Raw genomic sequence first — 14650 nt, forward strand, 5'->3', positions numbered from 1 at the left:
TAGTCTTGTGTTTCACCCTACCTAAAATCCCTTCGTCATAGACACTTTTATGTAAATTGCCATATATATATAGCAACATGTTCAATATTTCATATAACTCATTCGCCAATTTTAATATTCTACGCTTAATTACATCTGGAAATTGGGAAGAAAGGGACAGGGTTGTGGGAAAGGTAAATCATGGTGTGCTTTGAAGAGAAAAAAAACGTATTACGACGTTCGCGTCTCGAAGGCTTAAAAGGGTTTCCAAGCACTCCGAAGTTAGGTGACCTCATCGGGCTTTCCTTGCGTCTTTGGTCTAATCACCCTTCGGGTCTCCGCGCCAAATGATGAATCGGGCCCTTAACAAGGAGCTAGCCTAATCGCGAGGGACTGTATCGGTGAACCGCCTATTGATTTTCGCCCCTGCAAAATGGATCCCATCAACGTGTTCGTTCTCCACCGTCTTAATCCCAAGCTCTTGATTTCCATGGGAAACTCCATGCAAGAGAAGCTCCACCAGCTTTCCAACGTATCCAAGTTTTCCATGCTCGCTCGAGTTGGATTAAAGCTCGATCGATCGAAGCGTTCTGCGAAATATTAAATCAATTCGAGAATCGAAAAGATTGAGCGACAAGATTCAGCAGTGAATTACTTTTGCGTACATGTGCCAGATTACTCCTGAATTGGATTGAATTTTTTGGTTACAGGTACGTAGGAAGAAAAGCGGCAGTTTTTCATCTTCCATCACACGTCGCTCATCCGTAAGTCTCACTTCATTTTTCTCTGCCAAATTTGTTTTTGTTTTATCCTGAAAGAGCGCGAAACAAGGCCATCCAGGATGGTATTCGTCGGTGCGTGCAGGAATTCTGAGGAAAGATCCTTGTCGGAGGATAAAAAAAGAGGATAAAGTTTCAATTTTCGACGAGGAGTCCAGAAGAGATCCTGGAAAATCTGCATAACTCAAATCGAGAATGAGGGTGGCGGAAAATCCCGTGGTCGGGGGTAGGGAGATAAGATGAAACAATATTATACTATACGTTTAGGGCGAAAAGTTTTCCTGAAACAATTTTTATCCGTTGGAGGATTTATTCGATATGCAAATCCTTTATTTTGTATTAGACATTTTCCAAGGCACACCTTTTTTGCATGGGTATATATATTGTAAAAAGATTCCTGAATTTTCGTCAATCCTCGCGCTTAAGGTTATCAATGGGAAGCAGCTTTTAAAGGTTTTTCCGAGAGGGGGGCGCGAAAAGAGGTTTTCAAATGTTGTGACGCAAAAGCATAAATCCCTTAAATCCTGACTAAGCTCACTCAGAGTGTAAGAATAAAGCTGGAATCCAACCGCATTTGCCATATCCTTGCGATAAAATATTCTAAATATTTCATGTGCCATATTTCTAACCCTTTATTTAAATGGCATTGCTATGCTGGCTCTGCGAGAAGTTTACAGCCGAGGGAGAAGAATTTTTCGACAAGAATTAAACGATATTTTATAAACAAAAAAAAAACAATCCAAGAAACTGTTAATTGTCAAAGTGGAAATAGACGTTGTTTCTTGTAAAGTCAAACTGTTATTCCATAGAAAATAAACCAATCGACCAAAGTGAAACTAAAAAGAAAACAGTGTCGGAGAGTTTGGACGAGTGAGAAAGTCACAAGAGAGCAACGCGAATGCGGTTACCGAGCATCGACGTCCAACAAGCGAATGCGTGAAATGAAAACAAACGGCGCTGCGTCCCAGGAGTGCAAAAATTAACGACGCGTAGTTCAGGCGCTCGAAATTGCATGTCTATCAATTTTGCTCGGCTATAACTTTGCAATGCCAACACAGCCAATATACTTTTAAATCTCCAAGCAAATGGCACAAAGTACTTGGATCCAAATGCACCGTAGCAATTTTTGGTACACCGCGATATCCTTTAAAACGATTATCGTTAAAACTTTCATGTAGGAGGAGTTCCCTTTGACGGAGCACGCTTTTGTCATGGTAGTCGAAAAATGGGGAAAAAATTGTGTTTATCGAGTACACAGGTTACCGTGAAGGTACACACGACTGCAGTGGAAAATACACGGGAGTTTAAAGGGACGAATCAACAAGAGGTAGGTATCCTCGGTCGCAGCAGAGCTCAGACTCATTTCTTATTCCCTGAAATGCCGTTTCCCTCGACCGATCGAGCCAGGGTATATAGAGGCGCGCGGCCAGCAGTCTGCCATCTTATTCCGAATGCCGAGCATTTTCTCAAGGATCTCCTTCGTTTATCGACGATTTCCCACGCTCCGCCAGGAACCCCCGTGAAATCTCACAGTTTGCATTTCCAAGCTACTCGCTGTCCTCACTTTTCTCATCGCGCACCGTGCGTCGACGCGCAAACTAGATAAAATTTCATGTTTACTCCAATATTGACTCGATAAAGATTATAATGCTGTTTTAGCGGAATATCGAGGGGGTGACGGTGGGGTTGGAAGCGTGTGGCAAGAGATATAAGTTTGCGAAGAATAAGAGAGTTGGAAAAACAAGTTTTGGGAGCGGCAGGTGCCAAGGATAAACTTGGAGGTCGCAGTACATCAAGGAAGCACTTCCTGTACTGCTGAAAGTTACTCTCGCCTCGCTGGAGGTTCCTGAGGGTGCTGCTTTAAGGGGGTGGGCTGAAGCTTTCTCTCCCGTGGCTTTCAGAGCTTACAGGAGGAAGAATGAGGGATGGCTGACGGGACGGTGGGGCAACGCGGAGGATTGGAGCTTCCTCGTGGGCTTCCCTGCCTGCCAGGAATGGAATTGGCGACGGAGCGAAGAGGGCTGAAAGGGGTGAAAGGGAGGGGTGAAGCAGGCTCAAGGGGAAGGTAGCTAATAGAAATGAAGAGGCTGTCGTCGAGCACAAAGCTGAAACCCATACAGGTGCCAAGCTTCGGATCGGTAAGCTCGAAACACGAATAAGAAATTCCATCGATTAATGACTGGCGAGCACAAGGCCTGTATCTTCCTCCTCCATTTCAATTACGCTCCTACCTATTATCTCACTATATATATATATATATATATATATATATATATATTTCCTTCCATTCCATTTCGGATACTTCGTTTGCAATTGTGATCGCTCTTCTAGCTCAGTACCATCCATCGATCACACTTGGAAAATTATGCTTTTTGGATTTATCCTTTCGTCGAGTATTATGGATTTGCTCTTAGTCGGGTCTGCGTTCGAGCTACGCTGTATGAATAAATAATGTCAAAAGCTGTTATTGAAATCCGAAAGACCGTAACTGAATTGAAATCTATTAAAGCTCCGACGAGCGAGAGGACGACGACACTCCATTAAGATAAGTAAAGCTGCCTTCTTCTTTCCCCTCTCTCTCCCTCTCTCTCTCTCTTTTTCTTTCTTCCTGGATAAGAATTTGTCGGTCGAATTATCGAAAATTTCACCTTCCAAAGCAGAACTCCCGACTACAGTCTGTGAAGAATAGCTGAAAAGTTTTCACCAAACAATGAGAAATTGTAATAAAGGAGCTCCGAGTGAAAAAAGTTGGCAGAGCAATGACTCGCTTGAGAGGTGAAAATAATCGTTTGACCATAAATTGTATGAAATTGTTGGGGGAATGAAAAAGTTGGCCTGGGGGAGGAGGAGGAGGGATGCAGGTAAAAAATAAACTTAATAATTTTGATTAGCAACCGAGCGGTTTGGCGGAATTTCAGATGGCACTTGTACTTTATATATAGGAGAGTCTTAATAATAGCCATGGAATAAGTAAATATTGATTTAGCTAATGGAGCGGTCGGGTTCAACTGGTTTTTGTTCAGAGCTTGCGAGCTTACGGATATTTCCTGCTGGATACGAAACGAATAATGTGTGCGGAGATAATGGATTTTACTTATCGAATTGCTGGACTTACCTGTACCAAAATTGATACATCGAAATCAGACATTGTATGAATTTTCTTTTTAGCGATACACTTACATCCTTTTAAATATAAAAGTACCCAGTCATTGGGAGTGTAAAATTATTAATTATAATTATCTGTAGCGTTAAATTAGCAACTATACCTGAGTTTTGTAGGAAAGAATAGAAAGTAACGAATCTACAGTTGGCACATTCAGCATTGTTATGGAGTCTGAGGTGGAAGCAAAAGGGGAAGGGTGAGCATCTTTTGATTATAACGATCTTACGATATGACAATATGAATGCGACTGAAGGTGAAGAAGGGCTGCCACGTGGAAATGGAATTCGAGGGGACGCGTAAATTAAAATGTCTCCGTCTCGTGGCATATCGGGGAACAGAGAACTACCTCCTAATCTTTAGTTCCACCTCCGCTCCCTATTCAGTCGCATCCTGCAAAGAAATCAATTCCCCCGAGAATGCTTCGCCAACTTTCCTGCAAGCTTCTTTATAAAAGGATGCGTATCTTTCGTCGATCCGCTTTTGCCATTCATAATACCTACTCCCCGTCGTCTCACAGATTACTATTTTCACGCGTATATTTAACTCACCCTGGAGAATTACAAATTCGCTCGCTTTATTAACCAAAAGCATAAATCATATTTCGCTTATTATAATAATATATGATAAAATAAAATAGGGAATTATAAATAAAGAAATAATGCACCCTTAAACTTGATTAAAGCAGCCAAGATAATCAAGCATTTTGAACACGCGTCTTATTCTGCAGGATTAGAAATCACGAGGACCAAAATTGTTTCAAGAGGATGGTTATTAGGAAATTTTCGTGGAAACTTTGAGCAGAGTAATATTAAAGGGCTAATCCTAGGGTTTTCGTGGTGACAATATTCTGCCTTTTTCCCTACAAAGGAATCGAGCATTTTCCGCTTGGGCTTTTTCATCCCCCTTGCTACCCCTCGGAGTATCAAGGTTTCCTCTCGCGAAAGAATCGATTCCCTCGGGAACGCTTTGGAAACACTCTGGCAAGTTCTTTACGAACCTGAAGGAATAAGGGACGAGGGGATGGAATTGTGAGAGCGGGGCAGCGGGGGAAGAATCTTACGAATTTCTGCTGCGTGGGTCGATGTAGCTCGTCGATGCATAAATAATACGTGGAAACGATAATCAGGACTTCCCATGGCAACTTCCTCTAGCCTATTACGTCGATTGAGAAGCAAATATTTGCGCCTTTCCACGGACTCACGCTTCGCTAACCTTAACGTATATCTTATACCCTGGAAGCACGGTGAGCCAGCGAAAAGCCAAGTTGGTCTTCGACCACCGTTATATATATATACACTTTGTTCGCAAATAATAATCCACATCGAAGAGACATTGCGAACATTCGACCAAATTGATTTTGCTCTCTTGGAGTATTTAAAAAGTTCCTCGACATTGTTGATAGACAATCCTGTGAGATTTGACTTCCGAATCGTCCATGGTTAGTCCCTCGAAGACGGGGGTTGATTCTGTCCGAGAACGAAGGGGGTTGCCTCTTATGCAAATATTGCGTGGAGGAGGTGTCCTGCGAGCGGTCCTCTGACGGTCCGATGCACCAACTGGCGCGTGCGGCAGTCCTGAATTATAGCTGTGATTTCCGGCTAGATGGACCTTCCGGCCTGGCAAAAGTCCAGTAACCTTGGCGAAAGTGCTCGGATAAATCAAAAACGTTTTTTCGGAACCCACCAAGGCGCTAGTTTATTGCCATGTAAATCATCCATAACCGTAAAGATGCCGCAGAGACGAGTATTCACCGTATCCGGACGATCTCCTACTTTTTACCTACTCACTCTCACAAATATTAAACACCGGTCCGAACACAATGAAAATTTATGCCGCTGACTACGTCGCGACTTTCTTAAGGTACTTCTGTTTTCGGTAAACATGTTTTTCCTTGGGAAAGAAAACTTTCTTCTCCGTCGCAGTGCGTTGAGAAATTATTAAATCTGTCTGATTGTATTTGAACGTTTTGATGTAGTATATATATGGAGTTTATATTAAAAGAACTCGTGTGGTCAGAAAGCAATAAATAATGTAGGGGACCAGTGGGGTAGATTCTTCAGGGTAAGAATAACGGAGAATGCCCCGTGGCTATTTCGGACATTTTTCATCCAGGGATCACTCTCGATTTTCTGCTAGGTTTTTCTGTCACGGCTCGTATTGCGTATTACGACCGTATAAAAGTACCATCTTGGAGATCGGATGGCTTTTAATATCGCATTTTATTATCACGCGCCGTAGGTGGTAGTGGCAATAGAAAGGAATTTATAGGCGAAAGTACCGTAACTTACAGACACTTATCTATGGGATGCGGTAACCTTTATCGGCACGCGTTGTTATCTTTATAAATTTTTACCTTTCAATTCTTCAGGGTTATTACTTCATCGCGCGGCTGTTGGTTCAATGTTCCGACGAGTCTCGTCGCTTCGTTAGTTCGCGTGCCTAAATTGGCAAGTTAATAAAGTTACCGCTAATCCGCTTATAAACCGTAAAACTCGTCTCTCTCTCTCTCTCTCTCTCTCTCTCTCTCTCTCTCTCTCTCTCTCTCTCTCTCTCTCTCTCTCTCTCTCTCTCTCTCTCTCTCTCTCTCTTGGCCGGAAGTGCCGATGAAGCGAGAAGGAAAATGAATACGAGTGTGATAAAATGGCTAAACTCGAGCTTCGCATTGTGCATGCAAATACCAAGTTGCAGCGTCACGATTCAAGACTCTCTAAACTCATCCATATGCAAGAGGTTCCTGCCAGAAAATCATGGCTATTCTGCTGACTGATGATATCCGCGACAACGCCCCGATGATTTATATGACATATGTACGAATGCCCAGACTTTGGCTCTCCATATTTGAGGACCTTCGGAGGGAGAGGAATTCCTTCGGGATTGATTCCTGACAAGCGAGGAACTCGACGAACGATAAAACGAGACTCGAGTGAAATAATGGTTGGATAAGGAAAACGAGTCGATAATTGAATGGATGGAAAATGTTGTTTAAAGAGGTAAATGATCGTCGTTGGGATTTAACGTGCGATGCGAAACGAGTGTAGAATGCTAAAAGGATTTTTAAGAATTGATGGGACATGCCACAGTGGAGGATGATTCACGCAAAGAGGCAGGATTCGTTTTTGCAGGTCTCCTCTGGGAGAGAAAGGGGAAGAATCCTGAGGGATAAATAGATTCCTGACAAACGAGGCTGCTGGGTGCGTACGCCAAGCAACAAAGCGATATCGTGCTGACAAATATATTCCTCGACTTCCGGCTTTGCACACGCTTCGCGAAAGCTTTTAAGCGGATGGAGATTTATGCTGGATAGACCAATACCCCAAGAACGATCGTTCGCTAATGGCCACTAACCAAATTGCCCTCGATCCTAACAAATTCTCTTCCTTATTTCTCTTATTTTCTCCTACTTCTCTCTTTCTCGCGTTTACAAGGCTGCTTAAAACAACTGATATGCTAAATCTTGCCACTGCTGTAACGATGGACAACTATATATATGTATATATATAAGCCCTAGTTGACCTCTGCCCAAATGAAACTCTAAGTCTCGAACAGCTGTACCCGGAACCAACTAATTGCACACTAAAAAACTTGACCCTTGACCTGCTTGCTCTTAAAACCATAATGGTACACAAGGTTTGATGTTGAGGAGTGGATTTTAGCAAAGCAGACAATGTATGTACAATGCACTGGGGAACTAAATTATTTGAATATAATAATTTTGTTCTCCGAGATGCCATCAGAGGAGGAACAATTAATCACTATGGAAATGTTTATTGGTTTATAAATTTTATTATTAAAATCGATAAAACACAGTTGGTTCAATAACATTCAAGATAATGTTAGATAGCAATTATAGTAAAGTAGTATAGAATGAACAATGTGTTTTGTTTGCTCACTGATGAATGCTTTGTCTTCCTCACTCACCTTGAAAATTCCCCTTCGACACACAAACACACACACACATAGCCGATCCAATCCCTTCATGTCTTTTCGTCTAAATTCCTACGAAGCGACTGATCACTGTAGCTACTCGATACTCGTTTGCCATACTGTCAAATAAAATAATTGCAATCATTCTCATTTATTTATTCAATTAATAAATTTAATTAAAGTATAATCATACTTATGTATTAATTATACAATGCAGTGTCTCTATAAATTTTCTAAACATGATTCAATACAAAAGTTTTGTTTACAACATAAACGTTGCTTTACAATATTTATGCAAGACTGTATTAAAAAAATTATTACGAAATATACGATTACAATAAAATCTTCGTAACACCTACTGTTAATCAACATTACGAGCGATATTTGTTGAGTTTATCACTCTCGAAGAAACAATGTAGCATATGAGAAAAGATGAGAATGAGCACGAGTCTCAGTGGACTATTTCCATTGGCAGAATTTAATCAAATGAATTTTCGACTATGCCAAGGGAAAAGCGTAGATAAGACAGCGGAAGAGTCGTATCGACTAATTAGACTATCGTCGAATTTAAATAATTCATGTCGCGCAGACATTTTATCTTGTAGGACGCGATTGGCATAATTTGAATAGCGAGAATAAAGTGGGGATAAAAGGGCCGTTTTCGGTATTTTCCGACTGGGCGGCTGATATGCAAAGCCGACTGATGCATATTTCCTGAATTATTCCAGCCACTCCCTCTTATATCCTTCTCATTTTCCTTCTTCCTCGACCTTTTCGCGTTCCTCCGGCAAGGGCGCAGCTTGCGGAAACCCTCGAGATATCCAAGAAGCTTAACTCTTACCACGAGCTTGCACCCCTTCTGTCGTCAGCTTTTCCTCTCCTCCGTCCTCTTCCTCCCTCCAATTCCTCACTCCGCTCTTCCCTCCTTCACCAATAATGTACGTGCTAAAAAACGCTATATCCATTGCGATTCGCAAACGCGTAAAATCGCATCGAACCTCTCCCCCCACCCCTCTTCTCCTCTTCATCTTCTTCTTGTTCCTCTTTGAGAGCCAAAAACATCGGAAACGTCTCCGAGACACGAAAACACTCTCCCAACATCAAAGACATCACCTCGTACATTTCTGCACGAAGGAACACGTCCCTTGAATCTCATTTCCATTGGCGAGACAGTTAAATGGGAAAACGTTAATGTTTTCGTTTCGGTTTCGGAAGGCGGCAGCGACAAGTGTAAATAGAACGTTTCGGCAGGGGGTGGAGCGGTGTAAAATGTTGAAATTACGAGGGTAAAGAGGAGAACACGTTTCAGGTGTAACGCGAGTGGGCAGAAAGGGGTATCCTCCAAAATGCGTGTCGAAACGCGAATACTATCCTTAATGAGGAAAGTTTTGCCTGCCATGCACCCAGTGCGCACGCACCGGTCCAAATGGCCGTGTGGACTTTAGTTGGAGGAACAAAAATCGTATATTTGGGACGAGCGGCTGGGGCAACCACGCAGACTAATATATAGTATTCGCGCTAGTATGCACTTTCGTGTTGGTGAGGGTCAGAAATACGAGGCTCTTTAGGAAGAAACTGCTCGCATCTCGCGGTGTTCTCCACTAACCCCTCCCCCTCCCATCCCCATACACCCCCTTGCAAATACGTGCCCTACGACCCTCTTTCACCAAACATTCGTTTACCTGCTTCATATATACACACAGGAATAACAATTTAACTATATATAAAAGTATCGTGCAAATAAATAAATACAAAAGAGTATATACTCCGATTATTTTCTTAAAAGTGGAAAACACGTTGCATGAGTGTTTTATGCAGCAACAAGTATCGGTAGGGTAGATTGTAATTCGTGTTTTTCGAGTTTACATTAACGATGGTGAAAACTTATTGGAGGCTTTCATTGAAATATCTTATGGCAGTAATGAGCATTCCGAATGCTTTTCCACCGTAACGCTCGTAATTGCCAAGCGTTTCTGCTCGCGATTAATATTCACCAAGCCGACTCACTTGTTCTCGCATTCAGACCCGTCGGCCAATAAATTCACCGTGCGAGCACCTCTAACGATAACCGAGCAAATGTTTACCGTGCTTACCTTAAATCGCAGCGATTTACTCGAAACGCTTGGATTCGTAGCTGAATTCACTCTTTTTCTCCAATTCCATCCTACTTTGAATTATATTAGGCGGCGTCTCGCCCTGTTACGTGGAAAATACTCTCGCATTAAGCTCTCGCTATCGTTGCTTTTAATTAAATATTTTTATGGGCATCTCATGCGTGGCCCTTCTAATTAGCCTGGGGGGGGGGGGGGGGCATTAAAATTTCCATGCAAGATCCGAATTGCGTCGTGTCGTTAAATTCTTATTAAGAATAAGTCTCTGGGAAAAATTCGAACGAAGCTCGGGATTAGCGCTAAGTGAATTATGAATTTTCCTGCAGCAAATTGTCCAATTTCACCCCCCTCCCCCTTTTCCTTTATACCAGTTAGAATTTCTTTGTCAAGCGTGAATTATTCCACGAAGATATCGGTAAATTATAGCGACGTGTCAACCGGTGATAATAAATCGCGTCGCGGCTCGCGCGAGCTAACAACTCCAGCATGTACGGTACAGTACGCAGTGCGCTATATCGAGATCGGCATTCCGACTTGTTAGGGACCGCCGCTCTATACCCATAATCGCGGTAATTGCCGAGGAATCGCCATTTAAATCGATCCTCGAGCAGAGCGGCTCTTCGGCGAATGCATAAATCCAAGATGGCAGTGGGACAAGAAATTTCTCGATCGTCCGAAAGAATGGCTTTATTAATACCTAACTCTTCTGCTACACGTGGCCACTTAACGAGGCAAAATCCACCGAGGTACATCGGACGCATTCCCATGGTCGACGAGCGATTTCCATGGCTAATTAGAGAACGCGTTAATCCACCACGGGAGTTAATTCGTCGCGCTATATCGACTAATTTCTTTCGATCGATCTCTTATCGTGTACAAATTGAAAATACAAAATACCTAAATGGATTTTTCAGGTAATATTTCAGTCGGCGTATGTATATATCTGGATAATTGGATTCTCGTTACATTTATCGAGCTCGAAGCAGAACGAAATGATGCTTGGATAAATTCTCGCTATAAACTGGAATCCATCGATCAGCGAGTAATCCACGCCATTCATCCCCCCTTCTCTTTGTATTTGAGTTTGAAAAGCTGGAGGGTGGATCGAGCCATTTCCACGGGTTTACCTGGGCTCTCCGCGTCAAATTGAAAACAAGACACGTTATATATATATATATAGGATTGGCGTTGGCACTTCCGCGTTGCTCGGTGACAGCAGCCAGAGATGCTATCCAACGCCGGTGGTCCCTGTCAACTAATTTTTTATGACGTAATCATAGCGGGTTCTGGTATATAGTATCTAGGGTAGCTGCGATCGCAGCTTGACGTCGAGGCTACGTGAAATTTCCCGAGCGGAATTACAGCGATAATACTGGAAACTAGCAGTTACGTGTTATCGGGCACGACACTCGCGCGGCCGATGCCACCAAAATCCGCTCGGAAAACACTATAAAAGCGCATCATTAACCGTAACGTAAAACTCTCTCCAATACATCGGGCGAGAAACGGGATCGAGTCTCTCTATATCTAAAACTGTTTACAGGGGAAATAAAAAGTAATACGCTGTGCTTCGAACGAAAAGGATAAAATTATAAATTTCATGGGGAAACTTCCTAATGAAAATTAAAAGACGTTGAGTGTTATATTCGAATGGAATATATATGTTTGAACGTTTAAGGCATTTTGCGATAAGAGGCTAGAGTGGATTGGGATTAATTATTTGGGCCACTATCGTCCAGTGGCCCGGCGTATTACTATATGGGGTTACCCTATTCTACCTACGCACACAGCTGCATTTACGCATATATTCATTCGAAGACCCATAGAATTAGAAGCGGGACTTCCGGGACGTCATTTACTTAGTCACGGAGCTGCCTAGGATGAGCCCACTCTATATGCAGAGATTTCGGGAAATTGCAAGTTACTTTTCAGAGGGTCAGAGAGCTTTAGACTCATCTCGACCAGACCCTCGGTAATCAGTCGCTTAATTTTATCCGAGATACATTCACGTGCATAAAACTAACCAATATTCCTTATTGCAGTTCGTTTCAACAAAACCCATCAAAGCATCGGTTGCGCGGAACGTTAAAACCCTGTATGTTAAAACCCTGTATAGGGAAAACTTGTCGTGTAACGCGAATCGAGTTTCTATGCGAGCATTTCGTCATTTTCAATCTATTCATATATACTTCGATATATATATATATAGATGCAGTGCCTGTGTGCAAAAGGCTCGGTGCGTCAAAGCTGTTCGAGTCTCCGTTTGTGGTATCTCGCGAGAAGTGGCTGTCGACATTGTGCGCGACGCGGGTAAATTTTGTATCGTCGATCGATCTATCAAACGTCGGAGAATAGTGGAGAACTCGAAGCTGTGCGAGTTAAAGCAGCGAGAGGAGAGAAGCGTGCTGCTGCGATTGACGTTCCGATGTAATAACTATGGCTATCCGAACAAATTCCCGTCAATGCTTTGTCCATACAACGCAATTCTGCCCAAAAACTGATCCTCCAAACGCGACAAACCCAACAAAATTTAACCCGTGGATTCTCCGCACTTTATTCAAATATACTCGCGTTTTCAATTTCTGTCAGAAATGCCGAATATTCCAGAGAAACGTGGCTTTTCAACAAAATTACCGGACAAGGGGGAATTATATAATGGTAAACACCATCGAGACACACATATACGCATAATAACAATAACTGTACACCTAAAATGTACGAGCATTGAAGAGCGCGTATAATAAAAGTTGCTAGGTAATCATACCGTCGGCCGGAATCATTAGTTTTGCTGAAGCGTTTTGGGTTACAAAAGGGAGGAAAATTCTAATGAAAAATATACAGTAGTGGAGCGGTAAGCGAGGAATTAATTCGCGCTAATCCACGGGGGTGGGGGCGGGGCTATTAGAGGGGGTGGGGGAGAAAAAGTGTGGAAACCGGGATGATGGCTGGATCTCGCGTGTTTCGGGCGGGTTACGACAAACAATGGATATACGCAGGAGGATGTGCCTCTGCTGGCGCTCTTGGGATGAGAATGGAAAAATGAGAGGGTTGGGGGTGCGTGCACGGAAGGGGTGAATCGCGAATACGTGCCCTCGCATACGAATCCACCCCCGCAATGCGTGCAAGAGCATTTTGGGGTTGTACGGAGAGAACTAACTGGCAAAGTACTACGGCACGCGGAGAAGGGCACGAGCGAGATACTTATGGTCAAATCGGACCCACCATTCTCATTACTATTCCGATCGAACGGCCACGCTAAGCATTGCTGATAATCAGAAATACCGTGGCAAACCCGTATATCAGCCGGTCCTCCTTACGACTCCGCAGCCCTCGACCCTCCCAATGACTCAATATTTCAATGGAAACGGCTCAACATCCGCCAACCTATCTTATCCACACCCACACCGACGCAGAACCCGGCTAACCATAAACTGCACCGATTCGCCCGACGGATTAATGAATTTACGATCCGACCTATAGGTATATTGCACGTATTCACACGCGTGGTATATGTGTATGTATATACCGCAGTAGAGTGTAACAAAGCATTCTTAAAAAAACCACAAATCAACTCTACGACCTTCTCGATGAACGGTATAGAGTCTTGCTTTATTGAAAGAGCTTCGAGTTTGACGGGGAGTAACGACCCTGCTATGAAACTCTGATTAATGTGTATTTTTATCGAATCAATTATGCCCGAAACATCAAAACGAACTTATGGCTTTTCCCGAAGGATGGCGTATGTGCGTTTGCGAATGAAAATTCGCTTTTCTATTCGTCAGTGTCACCGGTCGACCTATTGCTCCTTAGCAGAATTCAAGGTCCATTTGAGCCGGTAGCTGCGACACGAGACTTTTCCAGGGACAAATGAGCGATCGTCGATCGAACGTAGTGCCAACCAATCATGTCGAGCCTGCGTTAAATCGAGCATGCGACTCAAAAGCTCTCTCGCGACATTTATTAAATGACTGTTTCGAGTACACTGTGAAACCTTTTCTCTGCGACGGCAATTAACTGTGATTATACCTATATATATAATATAGTATAATGATATGTGATATCGATAACGAAAAATTAATTGTACGGTACTCGTATCGTATTAATCAAATCTCGTAATTACGATTAAAGTGCTAATTGAAATATGTTTTAAAGAAGCAAAATTGCTTTTTCTTTAATACGAAATAAAACATGACAAAATCTCGTCGCAGTGTTCTTCGTTATGGTCAAATATTTATATTCTCATTTCGGCAATTTAGCTCGAGTAAAAGGCGCGGAGTAACGAGAAAACAATATTTTTCCAATTTTCGTAATAACGTTAGGAGAGAATTTATCGGATTGCCCAATAATTCGATATCGATAACGACTTTGGTATTGTTAGAATTGCCGCGATCGTCAGCCATTAAAGCCTTGTCGTTTAATCGTCACAATTGCACCAATTCGAAGCTCCTCGTCGTTTCCGACCAGTTATTGCCTCTTGTATCGAAGTGGACTGTGATGGGTGTGTCGGTTTAAGGGGTTGGGGCCCACTTTCCCAAAAACAAGAGTCTCGCGAGCGGCTCTCTAATCTCCGCCAGTGATCTCAGCCGAAACTTTAAGCTTCCGTTGAGGCAGCTTAAAACTCGAGCAACAGGAATTACGGCAAGTATCCCGCCGAAAGTTACGACCTATTCTACTCTCCAGACGCTTTAATTGCA

The 14650-nt window shown here is 42.8% G+C and overlaps 1 protein-coding gene across 6 annotated transcripts in view; it reads left to right on the top strand.

Annotated features, from left to right (window-relative positions):
- The window catches only part of LOC136774426 (uncharacterized), a 219136-nt gene that overhangs the window by 136319 nt on the left and 68167 nt on the right, over positions 1 to 14650 (top strand). For 4 of the 6 annotated variants that reach the window (XM_066728708.1, XM_066728710.1, XM_066728712.1 and 1 more), the window contains exon 5: positions 690 to 743. The exons of the other annotated variants lie outside the window; for them this stretch is intronic. In XM_066728708.1, coding sequence (XP_066584805.1) covers positions 690 to 743 — 54 coding nt within the window. The remainder of the gene's footprint in view (positions 1 to 689; positions 744 to 14650) is intronic. 6 annotated transcript variants of the gene reach the window in all.

This window comes from Prorops nasuta, unplaced genomic scaffold (assembly GCF_024137725.1).
Source record: "Prorops nasuta isolate Cenicafe-Biocafe unplaced genomic scaffold, Cenicafe_Pnas_1.2 PNAS00006, whole genome shotgun sequence".
In the NCBI taxonomy this organism is placed as follows: domain Eukaryota; kingdom Metazoa; phylum Arthropoda; class Insecta; order Hymenoptera; family Bethylidae; genus Prorops; species Prorops nasuta.